The sequence below is a fragment of the Chiloscyllium punctatum genome, chromosome 2 (genome assembly GCF_047496795.1).
Source record: "Chiloscyllium punctatum isolate Juve2018m chromosome 2, sChiPun1.3, whole genome shotgun sequence".
Taxonomy (NCBI): Eukaryota; Metazoa; Chordata; class Chondrichthyes; order Orectolobiformes; family Hemiscylliidae; genus Chiloscyllium; species Chiloscyllium punctatum.
The window spans coordinates 26,078,467-26,106,347 of NC_092740.1; the positions used below are offsets into that span (position 1 = coordinate 26,078,467).

Sequence of the window (27,881 nt, forward strand, 5' to 3'; positions counted from 1 at the left end):
GGCCTGCTTCCTCACTGTAGGGATTAAATTATTCTATTGGAAGCTTCTTGAGAATTGCTGAAGTGCATCTTGTGGACTGTACATCGTGCTGCCACTGTGCAACTGAGATTGAGAGACTGAACAGATAAAGGATGGAGTGTCAATCAAGTGAGTAGAGAGTGTGGTGCTGGAAAAGCACAGCAGGTCAGGGAGCATCCGAGGAGCAGGAAAGTCAATGTTTCAGGCAAAAGCCCTTACTCCTGATGAAGGGCTTTTGCCCGAAACATCAACTCTCCTGCTCCTTGGATATTGCCTGACCTGCTGTGCTTTTCCAGCACCACACTCTCGACTCTGACCTCCAACGTCTGCAGTCCTCACTTTCACCTTGTCAATCAAGTGAGCAGGTTTGTCCCAGATGGTATTGAGCTTATTTATGTTGTAGCTGCACTCATCAGAGCAAGTGGACAGTAGTCCATTTCACTCCAGACTTACAGATGGGAGACAGGAACCGGCGAAACAGGAGTTAATAACACAACACTAATCGTCCAGCTTCTGATCTGCTCTTCAAGTCACATTATTTATGTGGAACACAGAACAGTACAGCGTAGGAATAAACCACCATTCTGTGCTGACCAGGACGTGGTCCTAAACAAATCCCATCTGTCTGCACATGGTCCATATCCCCTTAATCCCATGCCTGCTCATGCATCTGTCTAAATGCTTCTTAAATGTTACTATCATATTAGCTTCTACTACTTTCCCTGGCAGCATGTTCCAGGCACCCAACACGCTCTGTGCAAAAAAGACTTGCCTCTCACATCTCCTTTAAACTTTCCCCAACTCACCTTAAACCTATGCCCCCTAGTATTTGGCATTTCGACCCTGGCATAAGGTCACCTCACATTCATCTTAACCAACCTAGTGTTCACCTGGCAATTACAATTAAAGTGGCTGGTCGAGTTCAGTTTCTGATCAAGGGTAATCCCCAGGATATTAACAGTGAGAGATTCAGTGAGAACAATGCCAAGGATACCGTTAAGGAGAGATGGTTATATTCTCTCTTGTCAGAGACAGCCATTGACTGACATTGTGTGGCATGAATGTAACCCACTAATGTTTGAAATATGATTGGTATAAATTTAATTTCCATTACCACCACCATTCTGTACAATTTCAGAATGCATTATCAACACTATTTTCTACGAAATTTAGTTCATCTGAAGCTGAACTTGATTCACAATCAAGAATAAACAGCCTTAAAGGCTCCAAAAAAGATGCATCACTGCAGCTTCAAATGCAGTCTACTATTTCTTCCGAGACCTTCGATGGATTGTAAACCATGAAATGAAACTGGACAAGTTCTGGAGATTTACTGCATGCAGCACCTGTAAAAGAAACAGACAAGATATCAGGAAAACCCAGTTCTGGTTATAGTAATTCATCAGAAATAGACGTGTCATCTTGACACTATTTATTTGGAAGATTTAAGTACCACGAATTTCATGTGTTAGCAACCAAAGGAATTTGTCCAGGCAATGTGTCTTTTCAATTAAGCAAACACTTGTGGAGCACTGTTCGCTGGTGCATTGCCTATGTCACATCTTGGCAAGAGTTATAGAGTCATAGAGATGTACAGCATGGAAACAGACCCTTCTGTCCAACCCGTCCATGCCGACCAGATATCCCAACCCAATCTAATCCCACCTGCCAGCACCCAGCCCATATCCCTCCAAACCCTTCCTATTCATATACCCATCCAAATGCCTCTTAAATGTTGCAATTGTACCAGCCTCCACCACTTCCTCTGACAGCTCATGCCATACACATACTACCCTCTGCATGAAAACGTTGCCCCTTAGGTCTCTTGCATATCTTTTCCTTCTCACCCTAAACCTATGCCCTCTGGTTCTGGACTCCCCAACCCCAGGGAAAAGACTTTGCCAATTTACCCTATCCATGCCCCTCATAATTTTGTAAACCTCTATAAGGTCATCCCTCATCCTCTGACGCTCCAGGGAAAACAGCCCCAGCCTGTTCAGCCTCTCCCTGTAGCTCAAATCCTCCAACCCTGGCAACATCATTGTAAATTTAGAATTTAAACCAAAGTCTTGGGGTAGTTGTTCCTTGGTGGATGACAACATCTCAACCAGAGTCTACCTGCCAACTAATCAACATCTGGTTACTCATACACTATAAATTGTGGCCTTTGAAATTTTTGCATTTGTCGTGATCAGTGTAAGACAAAAAAAATCTTCAACAGCAGGTCTCTTGTTTCCACAGTATTGAAGTTCTGCAGTACAAAACAATTAGAGTCACCATATTCCTACCAAACTATAGATGTGCTCTTTTGTTAGAGAGAGGTAACTGGAGGTGGTTTAACCTGATGGTCACCACACCTCAGACAAGGGGAGAGCATGAGGATAGTCCTTCATGGGAACCATAGCTGGTGCAAGAATTGAACCCATGCTGTTGGTATTACTTTGAATTGCAAAACAGCTACACAACCAACTGAGCTCTGACAATGAAAGCCTGATCTCAAACCTGGCTGTGCTCCTGATCAAGATTAGAGTCACTGCTCTCATGACATCCATCAGTGACCTCTGCCAGAAATAATACAAATAAATGGACGTAGGTTTGCTTGCTGAGCTGGAAGGTTCGTTTTCATCAAAGCCTCAACTTGAGCTGCAAATCTTCTCAAAACTTGCTAATACAAGTAAATATTGGGCAAGACATTACTAGACTCCTGTTAGAATAACTTACAGCATCATCAGATGTAGAATCATATGAAGAGTAACTACTTTAGGCTAAGTAATAGAGAACTTTCTCAGTAACTGACTAATGGTAACAAGAATAACTTCCATTTGCACAACACAGCGAGATGCCCAAATGTGCTTCATGTGAGCATTGTAAAATTTCATTTGGTAACAAATCACATAAGGAATTTTTTTTAAAATGCAGGTATAAAAGAAAGTGGTGAGCAGGATATAGAGGCAGAGAAATTTAAAAAGGGAATTCCAGACGTTAGATATTTGAAGTAATTGCTGCTGATGGCGGAGCAACTGAATTAAAAGACTGCAAGAAATCATAACTGGTGGAACACAGATCTGGAGGCTTTGGAGATAGAACCGGCAAAGCCAAACAGGGAGTTGAAAACAGGAATGACATTTTTAAAATGAGAGGCATTGCATGACTGGGAGTAAAATAAAAGCTAAGATCGATGCTTTTTGAACAATAAAGGAATTAAGGGTTATGGTGACAGGGCGGGTAAGTGGAGCTGGGTCCATGAAAAGATCAGCCATGATCTTATTGAATGGCAGAGCAGGCTCAAAGAGCCAGGTGGCTGCCTCCTGCTCCTAGTTCTTATGTTTTTGCACTTCCTTATTTAAATGAGGATAGTGATCAAGGGTTCTCATGGCTGCAGTAATTCAAATTGACAGTACATTCATCGCTGATGCCTGTATATTTATGACCCAGCCCGAACAACCCTTCCATGCTGTAGTTACTGCCTGGAATGATTGATAATTACTTGAATAAGTGTTATTGCCTCGTCATGAAAATGTGGTCTTCAATCTGGCCAACAAGATAGATCTTCAAGACTGCGAGTGTGGCGACATTTTGTGAGCTGTCCACAGCAGATCATATTCTTACATATTTTATTCTCGTTCTGCTTTTCTTAACCTCAATTCTAAGTCTGTCAGAATTTCTAACAGTGCTCTCTTTAATCTGCTGTCAGGTTTAAAGACTCTATGACTGATGAGGCACAAACACCGAAGCTGGAATCGTAAGCCCAGAGAAACGAGGGGTCTACCAGCTTCCTGTAAGCCAGACATCCTTATGGAAACCTGGAACTGAGGCCCACCCAATGCAGGAACGAGACCCTACCCCACGGTGCTGTGACATCAAAGAGGCCTGACCAGTCCTACATCTAAGGCCTGTGCCCGCGCGACCCCCATCCCAGAGTGCTCGTGAATGAGACTAGTGCCCAGGACGCCATTGGATGAACCCAGTTAGCTGGCCAACACTGGAACTGCAAGCCCAGAGGCCTTCCTGCCTCTTAGAGGCTACATCTGACTGTGCCTTACAACTTCTTAGTTCACTCAGTGTCCTCTAGTAAGGCAAGGGGTGGTGTGAACAGCCTCCTAAATGACACGCCAACTGCTCATACATGGTCACCATGGTGAGTTACTGCTCCCCAGACCTAGAGTATTGAACTGCCATGTGAGTTCACCTCTGCTGTCCTGACAGCAGTCTACATCCTGCCCCCATTCAGAGGCAAGGAGTGCACTTGGCGAAGTGTACAATGCTACAAACAGTCTTGAGACAGAATACCCCGAGGCCTTTGTTCATCGTAGCTGGTGACTTCCACTAGGCCAAGCTCAAGAGTGTGCTACCAAAATACCATCAAGATGTCTCCTGTCCCACCAGACATCTGAACATCCTTGATCACTGCTATACAACCAAAGATGCCTATCACTTCAACCCCCATTCGCATTTTGAAAAATCAGATCACTACACTGTGCTCCTCCTCCCAACTCAGAAGCATCAACTTCTGTGATGCAGTGTTAGTCTGAAGCAACAGAAGAGCTCCTATGGGACTGCTGACAATCAGTGGACTGATCCATATCCAAGAACTCAGCAGCCAACCTAAATAAGTATGCCACTCTCGTTAGTAAACGTATAGAGGAAGGTATCCCAAAGAAGTTAATTCAAACACTCCCCAAACAGAAACCATGGATGAACTCTGGGATCCACTCCCTACTGAAGTCCCGGTCTGAGGCAAACAAGTCAGGCAACCCTGACTTATAAGAAATTCCAGATACAATCTTCGTAAGGCCACCAAAGACACCAAAAGGTAACACCAAACTGAGCTTAAAACCCAGCCCAACCACATGACCTCCGTTGCTTGTGGCAAGCCTTACATGACATAATGGACTACAACGTGAAGTCAAACAGAATCACGGACAATAGTACATCTGAACCTGATGAGCTCAATGCATTCCATGCTCAGTTTGAACAGTAGGTCAGGGAAACAACGTCACCTATCCCACCAGCCTCAGATGTACGTGTACCCATGGTCAACACCGCAGACGTTAGATTGGCCTTCTTGAGAGTGAACCCATGGAAAGCAACTGGCCTGGACAGAATCCCCGGCTGCGCACTCAGATCCTGTGGACCAGCTAGCAGGAGTATTCACTGACATCTTTAGCCTCTCCTTACTGCAATCTGAGGTCCCCACCTGATTCAAGAAGACCACCATCATCCTAGTGCCAAATAAAATTCGTGGTGTTCCTCAATGATTGACCTCCATATTTATGACCCCCATGACTCTGACTTCCATAATTATGAAGTGCTTCGAGAGGTTAGTCATGACTCACATCAATTCCAGCCTACCTGCACAGGGTCAATAAGATTAAGCAAGTAAATGCGTGGTCAAAGATGGTGTGGGAGAAATGGGTTTGAATTCATGGGATACTGGCACCAGTACTGGGGAGAAGGGAACTGTTCCAATGGGACAGTCTTCATCAGAACCGTGCTGGGACCAGAGTCCTAGCAAATCGCATAACTCGGGCTGTAGACAGGGCTATGAACTAAATAGGCAGCGGTGGGGAGGGTTCAGTTAAAGGGAAAATCAGGAAACCAGACCTTGCAGTGCAGGTTCATTGCTCAACTAGGTTACACCACAAAAGAGAAGATGGGGAAATGTTATCTTTCACTAACAATTTGTTTCTCCAAAGTCACAATAGAATATTTGGCAGGAATGAAGTGGTCCGTACGGCCTTACTTGAGCAAAAGACTCTCTGGCTCCTTTTCCCCTCTCGAATCCCAACTAAGGAGAATAGAATGCTTCTAAAGTGTTTACTGGACATAATATTTCTTTTGATTTCTTTTAATTATTACTTATCCCCACCTGCTAGCTGCTTATGGACTTCTTCCAAAAAAATCCGAGGTAGCTTATCTGAACTGGTACAATGGTAAAGGATGGGGGTGTACTTACGTTAGTGTGACCAAGACTATTCCCTGCACAATGATCAAATGTACCAGTCGCCACTGCTCCCCTGGAGGGCCTCACATCTCATGCGTATGCCTTGGGGAGGAGCATGTCTCTGTTATCGCTGATATTTAGGCCCTTTGTGGAATGGGTAATAGCACCCACCTTCATTATGAGACCCCTAATGGCACCTACATCTTCCCAATTGTGGGATGGAAGGAACCATTCTGGGACAATAACCGTATCTCTTTCCGAAAGACCCATCTCTTTCTATTGAACAGCTTTCACCCCACGTACTCAGGACAGCCATACTTTGTAGCCATGGACTATCCATAAGTTCCGGGAAGTCACAAAGATAGGCCCACTTCTTATTGGGAAGCTCCCTCCATTATCTATACTAAACCTGATTACTATTTTTTCAGCCAAGGCAAAGCAACGAACTTCCTTGTCCTTAATGAAATAGGTATTTCCCAAGCTGTAGCTGTAGGAACACTTTTTCCGACCACTGCTCCCTGTCTAATTACCTGGCAATGGGATTGGGATTTCCCTGTCAAACGTTCTGTCTCACCTGAGTTCTGCATGAATTGAAAGAATCCAAAGGCTTTGAGCACTATTAAGGCTCACTCTCTGGGGTATGTATTTCTTAGGTTTTTTTTCTGTAGGAGGGTCTGCAGGAATTATTAGCCATCAAAACCGAAATCATTTGCGGTCTCAACCTCTTAGGTAGTGAGACAACTGCTGCCTTAACAGGAGTTAAGGACATACTTTCAGAATGACATCTATCTTCCCAATAAAACCGGTATGCTGTTGACTACATACTCACCAAAGAAGGGGGAATTTGTGCCATAGTCAAAGGCAAATGCATCATGGGGGTCACTGACCTCATCGAGAATATGATCAGGCACGTAGATAACATCCGCACCTTCATCAGCCAAATGATTGTGGGCCGGGAGATTGGGGTTTCAGCTCATGGTACAACTGGCTGATAAATATGGCTATGTATACTGCTATTGTGTTAGTTGGTCTTTTTGTTGGCATTGCTATTGTTAAGTGTATTCTTGCTAAAACACAAACTTCTATTGACAGCATCGGTTCCACCTGGAAAATGCTTCTTCTCCAATCAGATGAAGATGAGGAGGCACCAGTGCCTAACCCTACTTCCTCCCCATTTGATTGGACTGATCTAACCTATGGGGCGGTCATGGAACCTAAAATCTGGACTTAGGTTGTTGTCGGGAGCAACCATTTAATGCATGCTTTTACCAACTACAAAATGGCTTCTTAATGCAAGTAACAAAGTAATATACAAAATGGCTTCTAGGAGCATAATTATTATTATGGCATTTAACTCTGCTGAAAACTGCATTCCTGAACTAATTGAAAGAGATTAACAAACAATGTCTTCTCCATAGTATGAATTAATAAAGCAAGATATGGCATTATTAAAGCATTCTAACTGGCCTTGGGATTCAGGTGGCAATAGATAAAAATGTGCGAAACAAGTCAGTTCCCAAGATATATCATTGGCTCAATTTTATGTCTATTTATTATTTTATTACATTTTATTGGATTAATTTTGCAATTAAGGCTGTACTGTTTGGTAAGAGACCTATAAAAGTTGCCTCTGTTTTAAGCTAAAGTGTACAGCTTTTCCAGAGTACACAGAGGTGCTTAACCCCTGTGTTGCCGGATAACCTTTGTCTAGATCTTCACTTGAAAGTGGAGTTGCAGGTAGATAGGATAGTGAAGAAGGTGTTTGGTATGCTTTCCTTTATTGGTCAGAATATTGAGTACCGGAGTTGGGAGGTCATGTTGTGGCTATACAGGGCTCAAGTTAGGCCACTTTTGGAATATTGCGTGCAATCTGGTCTCCTTCCTTTCGGAAGGATGTTATGAAACTTGAAAGGGTTCAGAAAATATTTACAAGGATGTTGCCAGGATTGGAGCTACAGGGAGAGGCTGAATAGGCTGGGGCTGTTTTCCCTGGAGTGTCAGAGGCTGAGGGGTGACCTTATAGTGATTTATAAAATCATGAGGGGCATGGATAGGATAAATAGACAAAGTCTCTTCCCTGGGGTGGGGAGTCCAGAACTAAAGGGCATAGGTTTAGGGTGAGAGGGGAAAGAAATAAAAAAGACCTAAAGGGCAACTTTTGCACGCAGAGAGTGGTATGTGTACAGAATAAGCTGCCAGTGGAAGTGGTGGAGGCTGGTACAACATTTAACAAACATCTAGATGGGTATATGATTAGGAAGGGTTTGGAGGGATATGGGCCAGGTTCTGGCAGATGGGACTAGATTGGGATAGCTGGTCGGCATGGACAATTTGGACCGAAGCATCTGTTTCTGTGCTGAACATTTCTATGACTTTATGACTTTTAAGGAGGTAAAAGTGCAGAACTCAGCACAGGTTATGAAAATCTCCAGCATAGACACAAATAGGACAGAGTGTATGGAAAGGATTAGCAATCAAACTTCAAGCACATTGGACAAATGAATGTCAATGAGAAGAGGGATGGTTAACAGAGGACTGAAGGTGTTATATCTGAATGCATGCAATATAAGGAATAAAGTAAATGAGCATGCAGCTCAATCGAAATTGGCAGGTACGATGTGGTGGGCATCACGGAGAGATGGCTGCAAGGGGATCAGGATTGGGAGCTGGATATTCAAGGATATATATCCTATTGAGATGATAGGCAGGTGGGCATAGGGGTGGGATTGCCTTATTAATAAGAAATTAAATTAAATTAAATCAATGTTAAGGTTGAAGTAGGATCAGATGTTGTGGAATCCGTGTGGGTAGAATTGAGGAACCACAAAGTTAAAAAAAAACATAGTTGGAGTTATGTCCAGGGTTCCAAAAAGTAGTCAGGAGCTGGGGCGCAAGATACACCAGGAGATAGAAAAGATGTACAGGATGACAAATTAACGGTGATCATGGGAAATTTCATTATGCTGGTGGACTGGGAAAATCAGGTTGGCAGTGGATTGCAAGAAAAAGAATTTGTGTAATGTCTATGAGATGGCTTTTTGGAGCAGCTTGTGGTGAAGCCCACGAGGTAACAGGCAATACTGGTTTTAGTGTTGTGCAATGAGACAGACTTGATAAGGGAGCTTAAAATAAAGAAACTCTTAGGAGGCAATGATCATAAAATGATTGAATTTACTCTGCAAATTGAGAGGGAGAAGATAGAATCAGAGGTAACAGTACTGCAGGTGAATAAAGTCAACTACAGAGGCATGAAGGAGGAGCTGGGTAGGATTGACTGGAAGGGGAGCCTAACAGGAAAGACAGTGGAACAGCAATGGCAGGAGTTTCTGGGAGTAATTCAGGAGATACAGCAGAGATTCATCCTGAGGGAAAAGAAGCCTGGTACAGGGAGGATGAGGCAACCATGGCTGATGAGGGAAGTCAGGAACAGCATGAAAGCAAAAGAGGAAGCATATAATGTGGTGAAGGGCAGTGGGAAACCAGAGGATTAGAAAGCTTACAAAGACCAACAGAGGGCAACAAAAAAAATGAAATAAGGAGGGAGAAGATTAAATTTGAGGGGAAGCTAGCCAGTAATATAAAGGAAGACTGTAAAAGTTTCTTTAGATATATAAACAGCAAAAGAGAGGCAAAAGTGGGCATTGGACTGCTGGAAAATGATGCTGGAGAGATAGTAGTGGGGAACAAGGAAATGGCTGAGGAACTGAATAATCAGTTTGCACGGTGGAAAACAGGAGTAATATCCCAAAAATTCAAGAGAGTGTGGAGCAGAACTGAGTATGGTGGCCATCACCAAAGAGAAGGTGATAAAAAGACTGAATGGCTTGAAGGTGGATAAATCACTGGGACCAGTGTACTACAGCCCACGGTTCTAAGATAAATAGCTGAAGAGATAGTTGAGGTGACAGTGGTGACCTTTCAGAAATCGCTAGAATCAGGGCAAGTCCCAGAGGTCCTATCAGAAAGATGTTGTGAAACTTGAAAGGATTTAGAAAAGAATTACAAGGATGTTCCAGGGTTGGAGGATTTAAGTTGTAGGGAGAAGCAGAACAGGCTGGGGCAGTTTTCCCTGGAGCTGAGGGGTGACCTTATAGAGGTTTACAAAATTATGAGGGGAATAGATAGGGTAAATAGACAAAGTCAGGTCAGGGAGTCCAGAACTAGAGGGCATAGGTTTAGGGTGAGAGGTGAAAGATATAAAAGAGACCTAAGGAGCAACTTTTGCATGCAGAGGGTGTTACGTGTATGGAATGAGCTGCCAGAGGAAGTTGTGGAGGCTGGTACAATTGCAACATTTAAAAGGCATTTGGATGGGTATATGAATAGGAAGGGTTTGGAGGGATATGGGCCGGGTGCTGGCTGGTGGGACTAGATTGGATTGGGATATCTGGTCGGCATGGATGGTTTGGACTGAAGGGTCTGTTTCCGTGCTGTACATCTCTATGACTGGAAAATTGCCATTGTGCTACCTCTATTTAAAAATGGAGTATGGCAAAAGAGGAAAAGTTACAGGCCAATTAGCAAAACCTTGGTCGTAGGTAAGATCCTGGAATCTATTGTGAAGGATGAGATTCCTAAATATTTGGAAGTGTCATATAAAATAGGGCAAAGTCAGCATGGCTTTGTCAAAGGGAGGTCATGCCTGACAAATCTGCTAGAATTCTTTGAGGAAGTAATGAGCAGGTTAGATTCAGGAGAGCCAATGGGTGTTATCAACCTGGACTTCCAGAAGGCCTTTGACAAGGTGCCGCACAGGAGGCTACTGAGTAAGATAAGGGCCCATAGTGTTAGAGGCAAGGTGCTAGCATGGATAGAAGCTTGGCTGTCTGGCAGAAAGCAGACAGTGGGGATAAAAGGGTCCTTCTCCGGATGGCAGTTGGTGACAAGTGATGTTCCGCAAGGCTCAGTGTTGGGACCACAATTTTTCACTTCATACACTAACAATCTGGATGAAGGGACTGAGGGCATTCTGGCTGAGTTTGCAGGTGATACAAAGATAGGTAGAGGGACAGGTAGCATTGAGGAGGCAGGGAGGCTGCAGAATGATTTGGACAGGATAGGAGAATGAGCAAAGAAGTGGCAGATGGTATATAACATGGGCAAGTGTGAGGTCATGCACTTTGGTAGGAAGAATAGAGGCATGGACTATTTTCTAAATGGGGAGAAAATTCAGAAATCTGAAGTGTAAAGAGACTTGGGAGTTTTAGTCCAGGATTCTCTCAAGGTAAACTTGCAGGTTGAGTCAATAATTAGGAAGGCAAATGCAATGATGGCATTTATTTTGAGAGGACTTGAATATAAAAACAAGGATGTACTTCTGAGACTCTATAAGGCTCTGGTCAGACCACATTTGGAGTATTGTGCACAGTTTTGACCCCCATATCTCCAGAAGGAAGTACTGGCTCGGAGCATGTTCAGAGGAGTTTCATGAGAATGGCTCAGGAATGAAAAGCTTAACCTAAAAGGAATATTTGAGGATTCTGGGTTTATACTCGATGGAGTTTCGAAGGATGAGGGGGGAATCTAATTGAAGCACACAGAATAATGAATGGCCTGGACAGAGGAGATATTAGGAAGGTGTTTCCATTGGTAGGAGAGAAGAGGACCAGAGGTCACAGCCTTAGAGTAAAGGGAAGACCTTTTAGAATGGAAATAAGGGAAACTTTTTCAGCCAGAGAGTGGTGAATCCATGAAATTCATTGCCACAGAAGACAATGGAGGCCAAGTCATTGAGTATATTTAAGACTAAGATAGATAGGTTCTTGAGTATCAAGGGTTATGGGGACAAAGCAGAAGAATGGTGTTGAGAAATTTATCAGCCGTGATTGAATGGTGGAGCAGACTCGATGGGCTGAATGGCCTAATTTATGCTCCTATGTCTTATGGTCTTAATACCTCCTCCAGCATAATTCTCAACACTGCACTCTGCAAGACTGCACTGTCAACTCCTACATTCAGCCCCTCCTTATACACTCATGACTGCATAGCCAAATTCCATCTCAATTCCATTTACACGTTTGCTGAAGACACCACCATTGTGGTGTCAAACAATGTCATTTGATCTCAAAGAATGACAACACAGAATACAGGAATGAGATTGAGTGCTTTGTGGCATGGTGCAAAGCCAACAATGTTAGCAAAACAAAGGAGCTGATCGTTGATGCTCTGAAGATGTGGGTGCACTGTATCTTTAAGCAAGTTAAAAGCCATCAGAACTACCTGACAGTACCAAGTGTTCTCAACAACTTACAATGTAGCATGTGGTCCAGCAGTTAGTGTAGTTGGTTGCCTGGAGACTAAAACAAATTCAAATTCAACCAATCAGTTTAAATTATATCACAAAATACCAACTTCCAATCAAGTTTGGATTTAGTATATCGACAATATTAAAAACCAATGAAACAATCCAATGCTTTGGGGTATAAGACTGAGGAAAATTTAACAGTTGGAAGAGAACTGCCAATCCACCAGCATGCAGAGACTGCCTGTAAAATAGCTGTCTTAAAAGGTACCTTTATTGATCAGTCACCCATGAAACAAAAACCCCTGAGAAGAAAATTCGACCAAGGAATGGAAGATTTGACGTCTGGCTAGTTTTGAAAACTTGTATTTTTGATAAACTTTAATCAGGGGCGGGGGATGAGGGGGGAATATCGGACTAGTATTGTAGAAGGGGAAGGTAAAGGATAGGTTAGAGGAAGGAGTTGTAAATAGTTGTTAGTTAACTATTCTCTGTTATACCTTAAGAGATAAAGGTGTTAATTTTTACTTTAAATAGTTCTTGGCCTCTCGAATTTTCACAGACTACTGCACAGGATAAATCTTTTCTGTGTTGCTGGTTAAAATTAAGCAGGAGTCTTAACATCGTGTTTTAACATTGACTTCAGGAAGTGGAGTGGAGGCACACCCCTGAACGTATCAATGGTGCTGAGGTGGAGGTTGTCGAAAGCCTCAGGTTCCTGGGAGTGATAATCACCAACAATCAATCCTGGTCCACCCATGGCCACGCGATGGTCAAGAAAGCACAACATCTCTGCTTCCTCAGAAGGCAAAGGAAATTTGCCATGTCCATAAGGATCCTGACCATTTTTTATAGATGCTCTATAGAAAGCATCCTGTCTGGATGACAACTGCTCTTCCCAAAACCACAAGAAACTACAGTGAGCTCTGAACACAGCCCAGTCCCATACACAAATGAGCCTTCCATCCACTGACTCCACCTATACTTGCAGCTTCCTCGGGAAAGCAACCAACATAATCAAAGATCCCCGTCACCCTGGTTAAAAGATGCCATTTTTTTTGTCGTGCAGAAGATTTAAAAGTTTGAATACATGTACGAACAGATTCAAGAGCAGCTTCTTCCCCGCTGCTAACAGACAGACCTTTGAAATGATTTCTCAAATGTTAATTGAGACCTCTCTCTCTGTACCTTCTCTGAGGCTGTAGCACTATATTCAGCACTCTGTTCTGGTACCCTAATACAATCTGCCTGTACAGCACATAAAACACTTTTCATTGTATCTCGGTACATGTAACAATAATAAATCAATCAACCTCCTGTGACAGCTCATGCCATAGTTTCAATCACAAATATATTCATCTAAAGGCAGAGGAACACACTGAATGTGATCATTATACCTCCTCAGCCCAATCAGGGGAATCATTTCCAATCAATCTTGATTCTTTTGATAAGAAAACATGAATTTTGTTGTAACCAAACATGATGGTTTAAACTGGAGCTACAAAGGCATCAACACAAAGAAAATTCACAGCTATATACAACAGAAGTCTGCTATAATGTGGATCTGTATAATCATTTCGATTGTCACGATAGGAATTCAGTTATAAGCATATCACAATTCCTTTTCAGCAAGAGGGTGGAAGTTTTGAAATTTTAACTTCCCATTGAATGAGTCAATACTTAAGCTAGACCCACACAAAGAAATATTTTAAAAAGATGCAGCTTTGGGATTTGCTGAGCACTGCCTTTTACAGCTAATCTTATAAAGTAAGGGCTTTGTGCACTCAGTGGCAATTTAATATTTATTCTCTGAACACTCGATCTACTTCCCATGTACTAGGAAGTCGAAAGAAAGTTTTACAGTTCCAGAATTTTTTTAAATTTAATTTTTGGATGTTGGAACGTCTTGATCGATTAAAAATTAAAACCTCAGCTCTGATCAAAAATACTTCATGAAAAGGTGACCAAAGCAAGTTGCAACTTTGAGGTGATACGTTTGAATATTAGTTCAGGATGCAAGAAGGAAACACTACCCACCTCCTGCAAGATTCCAGTGAGATGCTAGGCCAAGCAAAGCTTCTGAAGCTTTACAGAAAGGTCGCATAATATCATTACTGTGTTGGTTTTTAAACACCTCTGGAATAATGGATTTAAGGGGGAAACATTCCATTACGAAAACTAGCAAAGAGAAACAACTGGACAAAATTCCCCACAAGAAAACTTGAATCCATGTTGATGAAAAATTGTTTTTAAACATTCTGAATATTATGCAGTCATATATACCCCTCTCCAGCAACAACATAAGATATAGAACAAAGAAAAATACAGTACAGAAACAGGCCCTTCCTCCCACCAAATATATGCCGAGTCCTATTTCTTAATTAGACCAGCTACGTATTGTTTATTCATGGTTTTTATCCCTCTGTTTGCCTCACATTCATAGGTTTATCAAGATACACCTTAAACATTGCAAACGTGACTGCTTCCACCTGCTGTGTTACAGGCAAACATCATCCTCTATGCAAGAAATGTGCTTCGCACTTCTACCCTTAACTTTCCCCTCTCATCTTGAGCCCGTGCCGTCTTATAGTTGACCTTTCCACTCTGAGGAAAAAAGCCTCTGAATGCCTAAACACCCTATCTATGCCTCTCATAATTTTGTAGACTTTTGATCAGGTCGCCCCTCAGCTCTGTCTTTCCAGTGAAAAGAATCAGAGTTTAACCAACCTCTCCTCATACCTAAAGTCCTTCAGACCAGGCAGCATTCTGGTAAACCTTCTCTGCATCCTCTACAAAGCATCCACATACTTCGACTGGTATGGCAACCAGAACTGCACACAGTATTCGAAATGTGGCCCAACTAAACTTTAAAACAGCTGCAACATCACTTACCAATTTTTATATTCAATGCCTCAACTGATGAAGGCAAGTGTGCCATATGCCTTCCTGACCACCTGATCCACCTGTGTTGCCACTTTCAGGGATATGTGGACCTGTACACCAAGATCCCTCTGCATGGCAATGCTCCAAAAGGTTAAAAATGCTTTCCTGGAAAGGGGCTGTGCTAATAAGGCTAGTACTTAATACATATCCTCAAGGGCCGTCGAGAAGGTGGTGATGAGAAGTCTTCTTGAACTGGGGTGTTGGTAGACCCACAATGCTATTAGGAAGGAAGTTACTTGCATGTGTTATAACAAATGCAAGTTTAACTGCACATTTAAACATGCATTGGTGGGCGGCACGGTGGCACAGTGGTTAGCACTGCTGCCTCACAGCGCCAGAGACCCGGGTTCAATTCCCGCCTCAGGCGACTGACTGTGTGGAGTTTGCACATTCTCCCCGTGTCTGCGTGGGTTTCCTCCGGGTGCTCCGGTTTCCTCCCACAGTCCAAAGATGTGTAGGTCAGGTGAATTGGCCATGCTAAATTTCCCACAGTGTTAGGTAAGGGGTAAATGTAGGGGTATGGGTGGGTTGCGCTTCGGCGGGTCGGTGTGGACTTGTTGGGCCGAAGGGCCTGTTTCCACACTGTAAGTAACCTAATCTAATCTAGGCCCTTGCAGGATTTCACAATATAAATTATTTGAGGAAGATGCATTCAGTCACAGTAGCTTCTCACTAGTATGGCTTTTATAACCTCTCTGTCAGGTAACCAGTTTCATACCTGCCCTTTAACAGATTTTATTTCTAAGACTTACCATAACCCCCAGTTCTGTTTGCACAGATAAGGGCACCAAACATCTGTGGATAATATTTTTGAATTCTGTTAATCGTCTTCTGACAAGCTCTGGCTGGTTCAATTCCCATCCGCATATACTCCACTGCTTGATAACTAATTCGAGAGACAAAGGAAAAACAATCACCACATTACAAAAATGTCCACATTAAAGATGACCATTGATCGGCAGAAGAAATCCAGAACAATCTAGTGAATCATGCTTTGTGGAGATTAGGCAAAATGTATACATCCAACTATAGCATTTTTAAAACATCTACCATAATTTAGAACAACCACTTAAAAAGAATTTGTTACTTTCTGAGCCAAAGCAATATGTTCAGTGTACAGAATTGAGAGGGCGTTATATCAGGAAAGCTGAAAAAGAGTAGAAATGCAGGTGACTTGTTGGAAGTCTTCAACATTATAGAAGGTTTTGATAAATAGTGTAGATCACAGGATCAGTACAGACTTGGGCTATTTTCCCCAGAGCGTCAGAGATTGAGGGGTGACCTTGTAGAGGTTTATAAAATAATGAGGGGCATGGATAGAGTGAAAAACCAAGGTCTTTTTCTCAGGGTAATGGAGTCCAAAACTAGAGAGCATAGATCTAGTGTGAGAGGGGAAAGATATGAATGAGACCGAAGGGGCAAACTTTTCAAGCGAGGTTGATGCGTGTATGGAATGAACTGCCAGAGTAAGTGGTCGAGGCTGGTAAAATTTCAACATTTAAAAGGTAACCAGATGGGAACATGACTAGGAAGGGTTTAGAGGGACATGGGCCAAATTGGACTGTATTAATTTAAGCTATCTGATAGGCATGGATGAGTTGGACTGAAGAGTCTGTTTCCATGCTGTGACTCGATGATTCAGTACAACACCGAAGGAAGCAATTTGGCCCATTGTGTGGAGGAGGTTCCCTGTCAGAGTAACTCATCCAGTTCTGTTCTCCAGTCTCCGTCCTTGTCACCCTACACATTCTTCCTTTTCAGATAATAATACAACTCCCTCTTAAATGTCTCCGTTCAAAATGTTCTCACCACATTTTCACCCGGCACTTTCCATATCGAAGCCACTTGCTGTCTGGCTATTGTTTTTTTTTCCCATTTAGCTTAGATCTGTGCCCTCTGGATCCCCTGATTTTCAAAATGTTTTTCCGTACCCATACTGTCTAGACCACTCATAATTTTGACTGCCTTTGTCAAATCTCCTTTTGAGACAAAAACAAAACTGCAGATGCTGGAATCTAAAGTAGACAGGCAGGAGGCTGGAAGAACACAACAAGCCAGGCAGCATCAGGAGGTGGAGAAGTCATGAAGTTCAGTTACACCCGAACCTTCGGCTTCTCCACCTCCTGATGCTGCCTGGCTTGTTGTCTTCACTCAGCCTCCGGTCTGTCAAATCTCCTCTCAACATTTACGTCTTCAAGGAAAACAGTCCCAATTTCTCCAAGCTATCTTCACAACAGCTTCTCTTTATTCCTGGAATCACTCTCAAGAATAATTTCTGCACCTTTCTTGTGCCTTCACATTGTTCCTTACAGAAGAACGTTTCTGCTTGTGGGGAAGATGGAAGGTGAAGGCCATAAGTACAAGATGGCCAATAATAAATCCAAAAAAGGCAATTCAGCAGAAACCTCTTCACTTCCTTACAAGTGGTTATAATATGGAACATGCTACCATAAGGAATAATTAAGTTAAAGAGAATACAGATGTTTTTGGGGAGGAAGCTAGATAAGCACAAGAGAGAAAATAATTAAGATCATATTCAAACAAAATGGATGCAAAGAAAACTAAATTCTGGCAATTTCCTATTGAGCCAAATGGTCACTTCCTGGATTGGAAATACTTTGCAATTGTTATATACCATCAGTAGCATAGTAGTCATGTCACTAGATTAGTAAACCAGAACCCCAGGCTCAAATGTTCTGCAGACATGGGCTTGAATCCCACAACGGCAGATGGTAAAATCTGTATTCAGTAAAAATATAGAATTAAACGCTAGCCTAAAGGTGATCGCATAATCATCATCTAAAATCTTAAAAACCCCATCTGGTTCACTAATGTACTTTAGGGAAAAAAAAACAAAAATAAATAGGTAGGGTTCATGTGCAATTCCAGATTCACAGCAATGTGGCTAACTCTTAAAGCCACTTTAAATTACTAAGCAAGTCACTCAGTTCCAGGCCAATTAGGAACGAGGTAAAAATGCCGGACTCGCCAGCAACTTCCACATCCCTTGTATGAAATAAAGGAAACATTTCAATTACATTTGCCTTTTCAAACCCAGAATCCAAATTCAGATATTCTGAAATTGTGGGCAGCACGGTGGCACAGTGGTTAGCACTCCTGCCTCACAGCGCCAGAGATCTCGGTTCAATTCCCGCCTCAGGCGACTAACTGTGTGAGTTTGCACATTCTCTCCGTGTCTGCGTGGGTTTCCTCCGGGTGCTCCGGTTTCCTCCCACAGTCCAAAGATGTGCAGGTCAGGTGAATTGGCCATGCTAAATTGCCCATAGTGTTAGGTTAGGGGTAAATGTAGGAGTATGGGTGGGTTGTGCTTCGGCGGAGCAGTGTGGACTTGTTGGTCCGAAGGGCCTGTTTCCACACTGTAAGTAATCTAATCTAAAAAAAATATGAAATCATGTTGGGATACAGTTCCAAATACCCTAATAAAAGTTTTGCTCACAGTCAACATTCTCTAAGATCCCAGGTATTGAGTGTGAGCAAGTTATTTCATCAAACGTGGACAGTGACTTCTCTCTTCCCATCCATATTCAATAGTATTGGTCAGACAATGACATTGGGTTGGAATTATTCAAAGAAAAACCAAGATAGAAAACCTGAAGTCGAAATTACAGACCATGGGAAGCTCTGGGGAGAAAAAGCCTGCAGATGACAGTGTCGGAGACAAAATGCTAAATTTTACAGGGTCCTGAGTGACATGGATGATAAATCTAGTAGCTGAAAATGTGTTGCTAGAAAAGCACAGCAGGTCAGGCAGCATCCAAGGAACAGGAGAATCGATGTTTCGGGCATGAGCCCTTCTTCAGGAATGAGGAAAGTGTGCCAAGCAGGCTAAGATAAAAGGTAGGGAGGAGGGACTTGGGGGAGGGGCGTTGGAAATGTGATAGGTGGAAGGAGGTCAAGGTGAGGGTGATAGGCCAGAGTGGGGGTGGGGGTGGAGAGGTCAGGAAGAGGATTGCAGGTTAAGAAGGCGGTGCTGAGTTCGAGGGATTTGACTGAGACAAGGTGGGGGGAGGGGAAATGAGGAAACTGGAGAAATCTGAGTTCATCCCTTGTGGTTGGAGGGTTCCTAGGTGGAAGATGAGGCGCTTTTCCTCCAGCCGTCGTGTTGCTATGGTCTGGCGATGGAGGAGTCCAAGGACCTGCATGTCCTTGGTGGAGTGGGAGGGGGAGTTGAAGTGTTGAGCCACGGGGTGGTTGGGTTGGTTGCTCCGGGTGTTTCAGAGGTGTTCTCTGAAACATTCCGCAAGTAGGCGGCCTGTCTCCCCAATATAGAGGAGGCCACATCGGGTGCAGCGGATGCAATAAATGATGTGTGTGGAGGTGCAGGTGAATTTGTGGTGGATATGGAAGGATCTCTTGGGGCCTTGGAGGGAAGTAAGGAGGGGAGATGTGGGCACAAGTTTTGAATTTCTTGCAGTTGCAGGGGAAGGTGCCAGGAGTGGACCTGACGAGGGAGTCACGGAGGGAGTGGTCTTTTCAGAACGCTGATAGGGGAGGGGAGGGAAATATATCCTTGGTGGTGGGGTCTGTTTGGAGGTGGCAGAAAGGACGATGGATGATACGATGTATATGGAGGTTGGTGGGGTGGTAGGTGAGGACCAGTGGGGTTCTGACCTGGTGGCGATTGGAGGGGTGGGGCTCAAGGGCGGAGGAGTGGGAAGTGGAGGAGATGCAGTGGAGGGCATCCTCCCTACCTTTTAAGATAGGGACTCCTCCCTACCTTTTATCTTAGCATGCTGGATTTACGATGCCCTCCACCGCATCTTCTCCAATTCCCGCTCCTCCGCCCTTGAGCCCCGACCCTCCAATTGCCACCAGGACAGAACCCCACTGGTCCTCACCTACCACCCCACCAACCTCCATATACATATCATCCGTCGTCATTTCCGCCACCTCCAAACAGACCCCACCACCAGGGATATATTTCTCTCCCCTCCCCTATCAGCGTTCTGAAAAGACCACTCCCTCCGTGACTCTCTCGTCAGGTCCACACCCCCCACCAACCCAACCTCCACTCCTGGCACCTTCCCCTGCAACTGCAAGAAATGCAAAACTTGCGCCCACACCTCCCCCCTTACTTCCCTCCAAGGCCCCAAGGGATCCTTCTATATCTACCACAAATTCACCTGCACCTCCACACACATCATTTATTGCATCCGCTGCACCCAATGTGGCCTCCTCTATATTGGGGAGGCAGGCCGCCTACTTGCGGAACGTTTCAGAGAACACCTCTGGGGCACCCAGACCAACCAGCCCAACCACTCCGTGGCTCAACACTTCAACTCCCCCTCCCACTCCACCAAGGACACTCAGGTCCTTGGAATCCTCCATTGCCAGACCATAGCAACACGACGGCTGGAGGAAAAGCGCCACATCTTCTGCCTAGGAACCCTCCAACCACAAGGGATGAACTCAGATTTCTCCAGTTTCCTCATTTCCCCTCCCCCCACCTTGTCTCAGTCAAATCCCTCGAACTCAGCACCGCCTTCCTAACCTGCAATCTTCTTCCTGACCTCTCCGCGCCCACCCCCACTCTGCCCTATCACCCTCACCTTGACCTCCTTCCATCTATCGCATTTCCAACACCCCTCCTTCAAGTCCCTCCTCCTTAACTTTTATCTTAGCCTGCTGGACACACTTTCCTCATTCCTGAAGAAGGGCTTATGCCCGAAACCTCGATTCTCCTGCTCCTTTGATGCTGCCTGACCTGCTGCGCTTTTCCAGCAACACATTTTCAGCTCTGATCTCCAGCATCTGCAGTCCTCACTTTCTCCTCGATAAATCTAGTAGAACCACATGAGAAATCCAGCAAGGCTTTCTCAATGTAGGGAAGTAAGTTCTCACTATCGAGTCAAGGTTCTTGCTAGACTGCAGTCAGTTGCCTATTTAAGGAGATAATTGCTTGATGACCTCACTAACTGCCATGTGCAGAACAAAGCAGACATCAACAATTCGCAACATAGAAATAAGAGGAGCTCCCTGACGACTCCAGCTCTTCACTTGCTCCAAAAGGACCTTTGTCTTGGACAGCAGGAACGAACATCGCAGACAAACCCCGTGGGCACTGGGCACACTCTGCCCATATACACTCACCCTAGAAACCCACATCCCAGAATGAATCACAATTTTGAAAAAGATCTCTATTTCCACCCAAGGTGGGATCAACTCAGCAGGATTCCTTGAAAGGGAAGTCACAGGGAGACAGATGTTATGACACGGGGTAAACCCTTCTGCTGGTTTAAACCAGACCCACAGAAAAACTCACCTCGCCTTGTAATCTGTAACAGTATAAATGACAGAGAGCTACCCAAATTCCACTATTTAAAGAAAAAATTAACTATTTATTCTTTAACTCCAAAACAGAACATTGAACAACAATTATTTACACTGTAAGCCTCCTTTGTCTTAACAATTTATCTACCTCCCACTCTACAACAACATATCGATCTGATAAAGCCCCTAGTAAATTTATAGCAAATCAATTTTCAAAACCAGGTGTTGGCTTGATGTGGTGAACTACTTCTGTTTTTAGATTTCCCCTGGATCATCATTTGTCTTCTGCTGCAAAGATATTTGATTTGAAAATGATACCTTTCAGAGAGAATGTTTTTGAATAGCAGTCATTCGATGGCATAAGGTGCCCTTTCTTGGTTAACTGCTCAAAATGCCTACTTTTTATATTCCAAAACATCGGATTGTCTCATTGGTTTGATGTTGTCAAAACAGTAAAATTCGATTGGGTTTTCATATCTTGGGACATAATTTAAACTGATTGGTTAAAGTCAAACGGTTGTGAAAACAACTCTGATTTACAGCTCAAAATGCTACAACTTCAAATTATCCAGCACACTCTGTGCCTGCAGTCACATGACAGGCTTGCCAGCTTTTCAACTTTCACTCTTTCTTAAAAGGTACAGTACACATCTTCAACACCACAACACAAAGTAGTGAAGAAGGTGTTTGGTACACTTTCGTTTATTGGTCAGTGCATTGAGTATAGGTGTTGGGAGATCATGTTGAGACTGTATAGGACATTGGTTAGACTACTTTTGGAATACTGCATGGTCTCCCTGCTATAGGAAAGATGCTGTGAAGCCTGAAAGAGTTCAGAAAAGATTTACAAAGATGTTGCCAGGGATGGCGGGTTTGAGCGTCAGAAGCTGAGGGGTGACATTATAGAGTTTTATAAAATCATGAGGAGCATGGATAAGGTGAATAGTCAAGGTCTTTTTCCGAGGATTGGGGTGTCCAAATCTACATGGCATAGGGTTAAGGTGAGAAGGGAAAGATATAAAAGGGACCTAAGGGGCAGGTTTTTCCATGCATGTATGGAATGAGCCTCTGTATGAAGAAGACAGCTCACCACCATCTTCTTAGGGGCAACAAGAGGTGGGTGATAGATGCTAGCCAGGTAGCCAGCGATGCCCACGTCTCACAGCTGAAGGAAGTAAAAGGGACCCTTGGAAATAAAGAAGATCAAAAGGACCTTGGCTCAACATCCACAGATTCTTGCAAGCAACAACACTGGTGGATAAGATGGTTAAGAAGGGATATTGGAGATTTTCCTTTATTGGAGTATTAAATACAAGAACAGAGAGGTTGTGATGGATCTGTAAAAGACTCTAGTATCATAGATGTTGCCTAACTTTGTGCTGTTCTGGTTGTCACATTATAGAATGGATTTAAGTTTGTTAGAGCGTACAGAGGAGATTCACCAGGATACTGACTCGGCTGGAGTGTTTCAGCTATGAAGAGAAACTATATAGATTGAAGTTAGTTTCCTTAGATCAGAGAAGACTAAAGCGGTGTAATTAATTGAGATGTAGAAAATCAGAGGGGCATAGATAGGAAGAACCGTCCCTCATTGGTACAGAGATGAATAAATTTAGTGTGAGAGACAAGATATTTAAAGAAGATTTATGGAAGAATTTTACTCACTGCCTAAAAGAGTGGTAGATGCAGGAACCATTACTGTATTAAAAACTATTTTGACAAACACTTAAAACATCACAACATATCAAGGCAACAGGCCGAATGCTGGAAAGTGGGTCAGAATTAGATGTGTGTTTGAGGACTGTCATGAGCATGGTGCGTCGAAGGACCTCTCTCTATGCTGTAAACTATAACTGTTTCTTTCTGCAGCTTTCAGGATCCTATGGCCAATGACTGGATGGTGTCCCAGTAACAGGATATTGGAACCAGGTTGAAAGTATAGGATTGGTAATATCTGTATCAAATAACATCTGTACTGATTAGGTGCAAGACTAAAAATGTACTCTTAAGTTTGGAGTTATTTTAATAACCTACACAAGTCAAACTGCCATTAGAAATAGTGAAATTGAGCCTATTTTGAATGGGCAGGAAGACAGGTATGAGGCTTCCATTAAGATTGCTGGGTGATTATTGTTCCTTTATTGGCTGATGGGATAAGGGTGTCAACGGTTAAGATAACATTTACTGTCCATCCCTAATGTCCCCGAGAGTAGTTATGAGTCAGTCACATTGCGGAGAGTCTGGAGTCACATGAAGACTGTACCAGGTATGGATTGCAGGTTTCTTTCCCTAAAGGACGTTAATGAAATAGATGTTTTTTTTCAACCGATTGGGGGGTAGTTATATTTAGATTAGCTTCTCAATTGCAGGCTTTTTGATTGAATAATACATTTTATAAAATCCACCATCTGCCTTTGAACCCGTGTCCCCAGAATATTAGCTCTGGATGAGTAGCCTGGTGCGAACACTGCTAATGCCATCACCCCGTAGTGAAGCATAGACCAATCAGCCATGCCTCATCTGGGAACATGACTGAAATGGGAAACGTCCAGACCCATTTCTTCAACCTGGACAGTATTAAAATTCAAAAACCCGAAAACACACTAAATATCTGTTACTCACCCATGACATGGTTACATAACAACATTTTCTTCTTAATAGTGGTGGTAAAACAGAAACAAAACACTTTTTTGAAAAAGGTACTCCTGCTAGAAGAATTCTGTTCTAGGAGAGAATTTACTTGGCATATTTTTGAGCACCAAATACTTATTTTAGATATCACAGCTTCAGTCAACTCATTATAGTTCACCAACTTCAGAAACAGCCCAAGCAGATCTGGTAAGAAAGACATACCTTGGGAGAAACCGCATCATAATATCTCCAATCCCTGTAGCAGCTGCAGCTCCAGCTGTGCTATCGGCATAAGCACCTGCCCCAACTATTGGTGAATCTCCCACACGGCTAGAAGGAACACAAATAAAAAGTTTGGTTAGCAGTTTGAAGAAAAACATGCGTGAATTAACCCTCGGAATTAATTTTGATGTGGGAAAGGTGGGTATAGGGGTAATGTCACTGGTTTAGTAAGCCACACACCAGGTTATTAGACTCAGAGAAGTTGACAGCACACAAAAAGGCCTTCGGCCCAACGAGTCTGTGCCAGTCAGAAACAACCACCTAATTATTCTAATCCAATTTTCCAGCACTTGGCCCATAGCCTTGTACACTTTGGCATTGTTCCTTATTAGGAGAAAGTGAGGACTGCAGATGCTGGAGATCAGAGCTGATAAATGTGTTGCTGGAAAAGCGCAGCAGGTCAGGCAGTATCCAAGGAGCAGGAGAATCGACGTTTCGGGCATAAGCCCTTCTTCAGGAATGAGGAAAGTGTGCCAAGCAGGCTAAGATAAAAGGTAGGGAGGAGGAACTTGGGGGAGTGGCGTTGGGAATGCGATAGGTGGAAGGAGGTTAAGGTGAGGGTGATAGGCCGGAGTGGGGGTGGGGGCGGAGAGGTCAGGAAGAAGATTGCATGTTTAGAAGGCGGTGCTGAGTCCGAGGGTTGGGACTGAGACAAGGTGGGGGGAGGGGAAATGAGGAAACTGGAGAAATCTGCATTCATCCCTTGTGGCCAGGCTGCCTACTTGCGGAATGTTTCAGAGAACACCTCTGGGACACCTGCACCAACCAACCCAACCGCCCCGTGGCTGAACACTAACTCCCCCTCCCACTTCGGCAAGGACATCCAGGTCCTTGGCCTCCTCCATCACCAGACCATGGCAAGATGACGCCTGGAGGCAGAGTGCCTCATCTTCCACCTAGGAACCCTCCAACCACAAGGTTGCCTGACTTGCTGTGCTTTTCTAGCAAGACATTTTTCAGCATTGTTCCTTATTAGCCTTGGCTAATATTCTGGGGACATGGTTTTGAATATGACAATGGTATATAGAGTCATAGAGACGTACAGCATGGAAACAGACCCTTCAGTCCAACCTGTCCATGCCGACCAGATATCCCAACCCAATCTAGTCCCACTTGCCAGCACCCGGCCCATATCCCTCCAAACCCTTCCTATTCATGTACCCATCCAAATGCCTCTTAAATGTTGCAATTGTACCAGCCTTCACCACATCTACTGGCAGCTCATTCCATTCCCATACCACCCTCTGCGTGAAAAAGCTGCCCCTTCGGTCTCTTTAATATCTTTCCCCTCTCACCCTGAACCTATGCCCTCTAGTTCTGGACTCACCCACCCCAGGGAAAAGACTTTGCCTATCTACTCTGTCCATGTCCCTCATAATTTTATAAACCTCTAGAAGGTCACCCCTCAGCCTCTGATGCTCCAAGAAAAACAGCCCCAGCCTGTTCAGCCTCTCCCTATAGCTCAAATCCTCCAATCCTGGCAACATCCTTGTAAATCTTTTCTGAATCCTTTCATGTTTCACAACATCTTTCCGATTCGAAGGAGACCAGAATTGCTCACAATATTCCAACAGTGGCCTAACCAATGACCAGTACAGTGGCAACATGACCTCCCAACTCCTGTACTCAATACTCTGCCCAATAAAGGAAAGCATACCAAACGCCTTCTTCACTATGCTATCTATCTGCGACTTCACTTTCAAGGAGCTATGAACATGCACTCCAAGATCTCTTTGTTCAGCAACACTCCCTACGACCTTACCATTAAGTGTATAAGTCCTGCTAAGATTTGCTTTCTCAAAATGCAGCACCTCACATTTATCTAAATTAAACTCCATCTGCCACTTCTCAGCCCATTGGCCCATCTGGTCCAGATCCTGTTGTAGTCTGAGGTAACCCTCTTAGCTGTCCACTACACCTCCAATTTTGGTGTCATCTGCAAACTTACTAACTGTACCTCTTATGCTTGCATCCAAATCATTTATGTAAATGACAAAATGTAGAGGGCCCAACACCAATCCTTGTGGCACTCCACTGGTCACAGGCCTCCAGTCTGAAAATCAACCCTCCACCACCACCCTCTGTCTTCTACCTTTGAGCCAGTTCTGTATCCAAATGGCTAGTTCTCCCTGTATTCCGTGAGATCTAACCTTGCTAATCAGTCTCCCATGGGGAACCTTGTCGAACGCCTTACTGAAGTCCATACAGATTACATCTACTGCTCTGCCCTCATCAATCTTCTTTGTTACTTCTTCAAAAAATTCAATCAAGTTTGAGAGACATGATTTCCCACGCACAAAGCCATGTTGACTATCCCCAATCAGTCCTAGCCTTTCCAAATGCATGCACATCCTGTCCCTCAGGATTCCCTCCAACAACTTGCCCACCACTGACATCAGGCTCACTGGTCTATAGTTCCCTGGCTTGTCCTTACCATCCTTCTTAAACAGTGGCACTATGTTTGCTAACCTCCAGTCTTCTGGTACCTCACCTGTGACTATCGATGATACAAATATCTCGGCAAGATGCCCAGCAATCACTTCCCTCACTTCCCACAGAGTTCTCGGGTACACCTGATCAGGTCCTGGCGATTTATCCAGCTTTACCTGTTTCAAGACATCCAGCACTTCCTCCTCTGTAATCTGGACATTTTGCAAGATGTCACCATCTATTTCCCTATGGTCTATATTTTCCATATCCTTTTCCACAGTAAATACTGATGCAAAACACTCATTTAGTATCTCCCCCATTTTCTGCGACTCCACACAAAGGCCACCTTGCTGATCTTTGAGGGGCCCTTTTCTCTCCCTCGTTCCCCTTTTGTCCTTAATGTATTTGTAAAACCCCTTTGGATTCTCCTTAATTCTATTTGCCAAAGCTATCTCATGTCCCCTTTTTGCCCTCCTGATTTCCTTCTTAAATGTACTCCTACTTCCTTCATACTTTAAGGATTCACTCCATCTATCCTGTACATACCTTACATATGCTTCCTTCTTTTTCTCAATTTCTTTAGTCATCCAGCACTCCCTTCTACTTACCAGCCTTTCCTTTCACCCTGACAGAAATATACTGTCTCTGGACTCTCGTTATCTCATTTCTGAAGGCTTCCCATTTTCCAGCCGTCCCTTTACTTGTGAACATCTGCCTCCAATCAGCTTTTGAAAGTTCTTGCCTAATGCCGTCAAAATTAGCCTTTCTCCAATTTAGAACTTCAACTTTTAGATCTGGTCTATCCTTTTCCATCACTATTTTAAATCTAATAGAATTATGGTTACTGGCCCCAAAGTGCTCCCCCACTGACACCTCAGTCACCTGCCCTGCCTTATTTCCCAAGAGTAGGTCAAGTTTTGCACCTTGGTAAAAACAATGACTGCAGATGCTGAAAACCAAATACTGGATTAGTGGTGCTGGAAGAGCACAGCAGTTCAGGCAGCATCCAACGAGCAGCGAAATCGACGTTTCGGGCAAAAGCCCTTCATCAGGAATAAAGGCAGTGAGCCTGAAGCATGGAGAGATAAGCTAGAGGAGGGT

General features: G+C 43.7%; 1 protein-coding gene across 1 annotated transcript in view; it reads right to left on the reverse strand.

Annotated features, from left to right (window-relative positions):
- Nucleotides 1–1,095: 1,095 nt before the first annotated feature.
- LOC140495489 (N(4)-(Beta-N-acetylglucosaminyl)-L-asparaginase-like) overlaps nucleotides 1,096–27,881 on the reverse strand; it is a 46,172-nt gene continuing 19,386 nt past the window's right edge. Inside the window, exons 7-9 of the mRNA XM_072594598.1 lie at nucleotides 24,291–24,398; nucleotides 15,899–16,032; nucleotides 1,096–1,364 (exon numbers count right to left, since the gene is read on the reverse strand). Of these exons, the coding sequence (XP_072450699.1) occupies nucleotides 1,270–1,364; nucleotides 15,899–16,032; nucleotides 24,291–24,398 (337 nt within the window). The 3' untranslated portion in view covers nucleotides 1,096–1,269. The remainder of the gene's footprint in view (nucleotides 1,365–15,898; nucleotides 16,033–24,290; nucleotides 24,399–27,881) is intronic.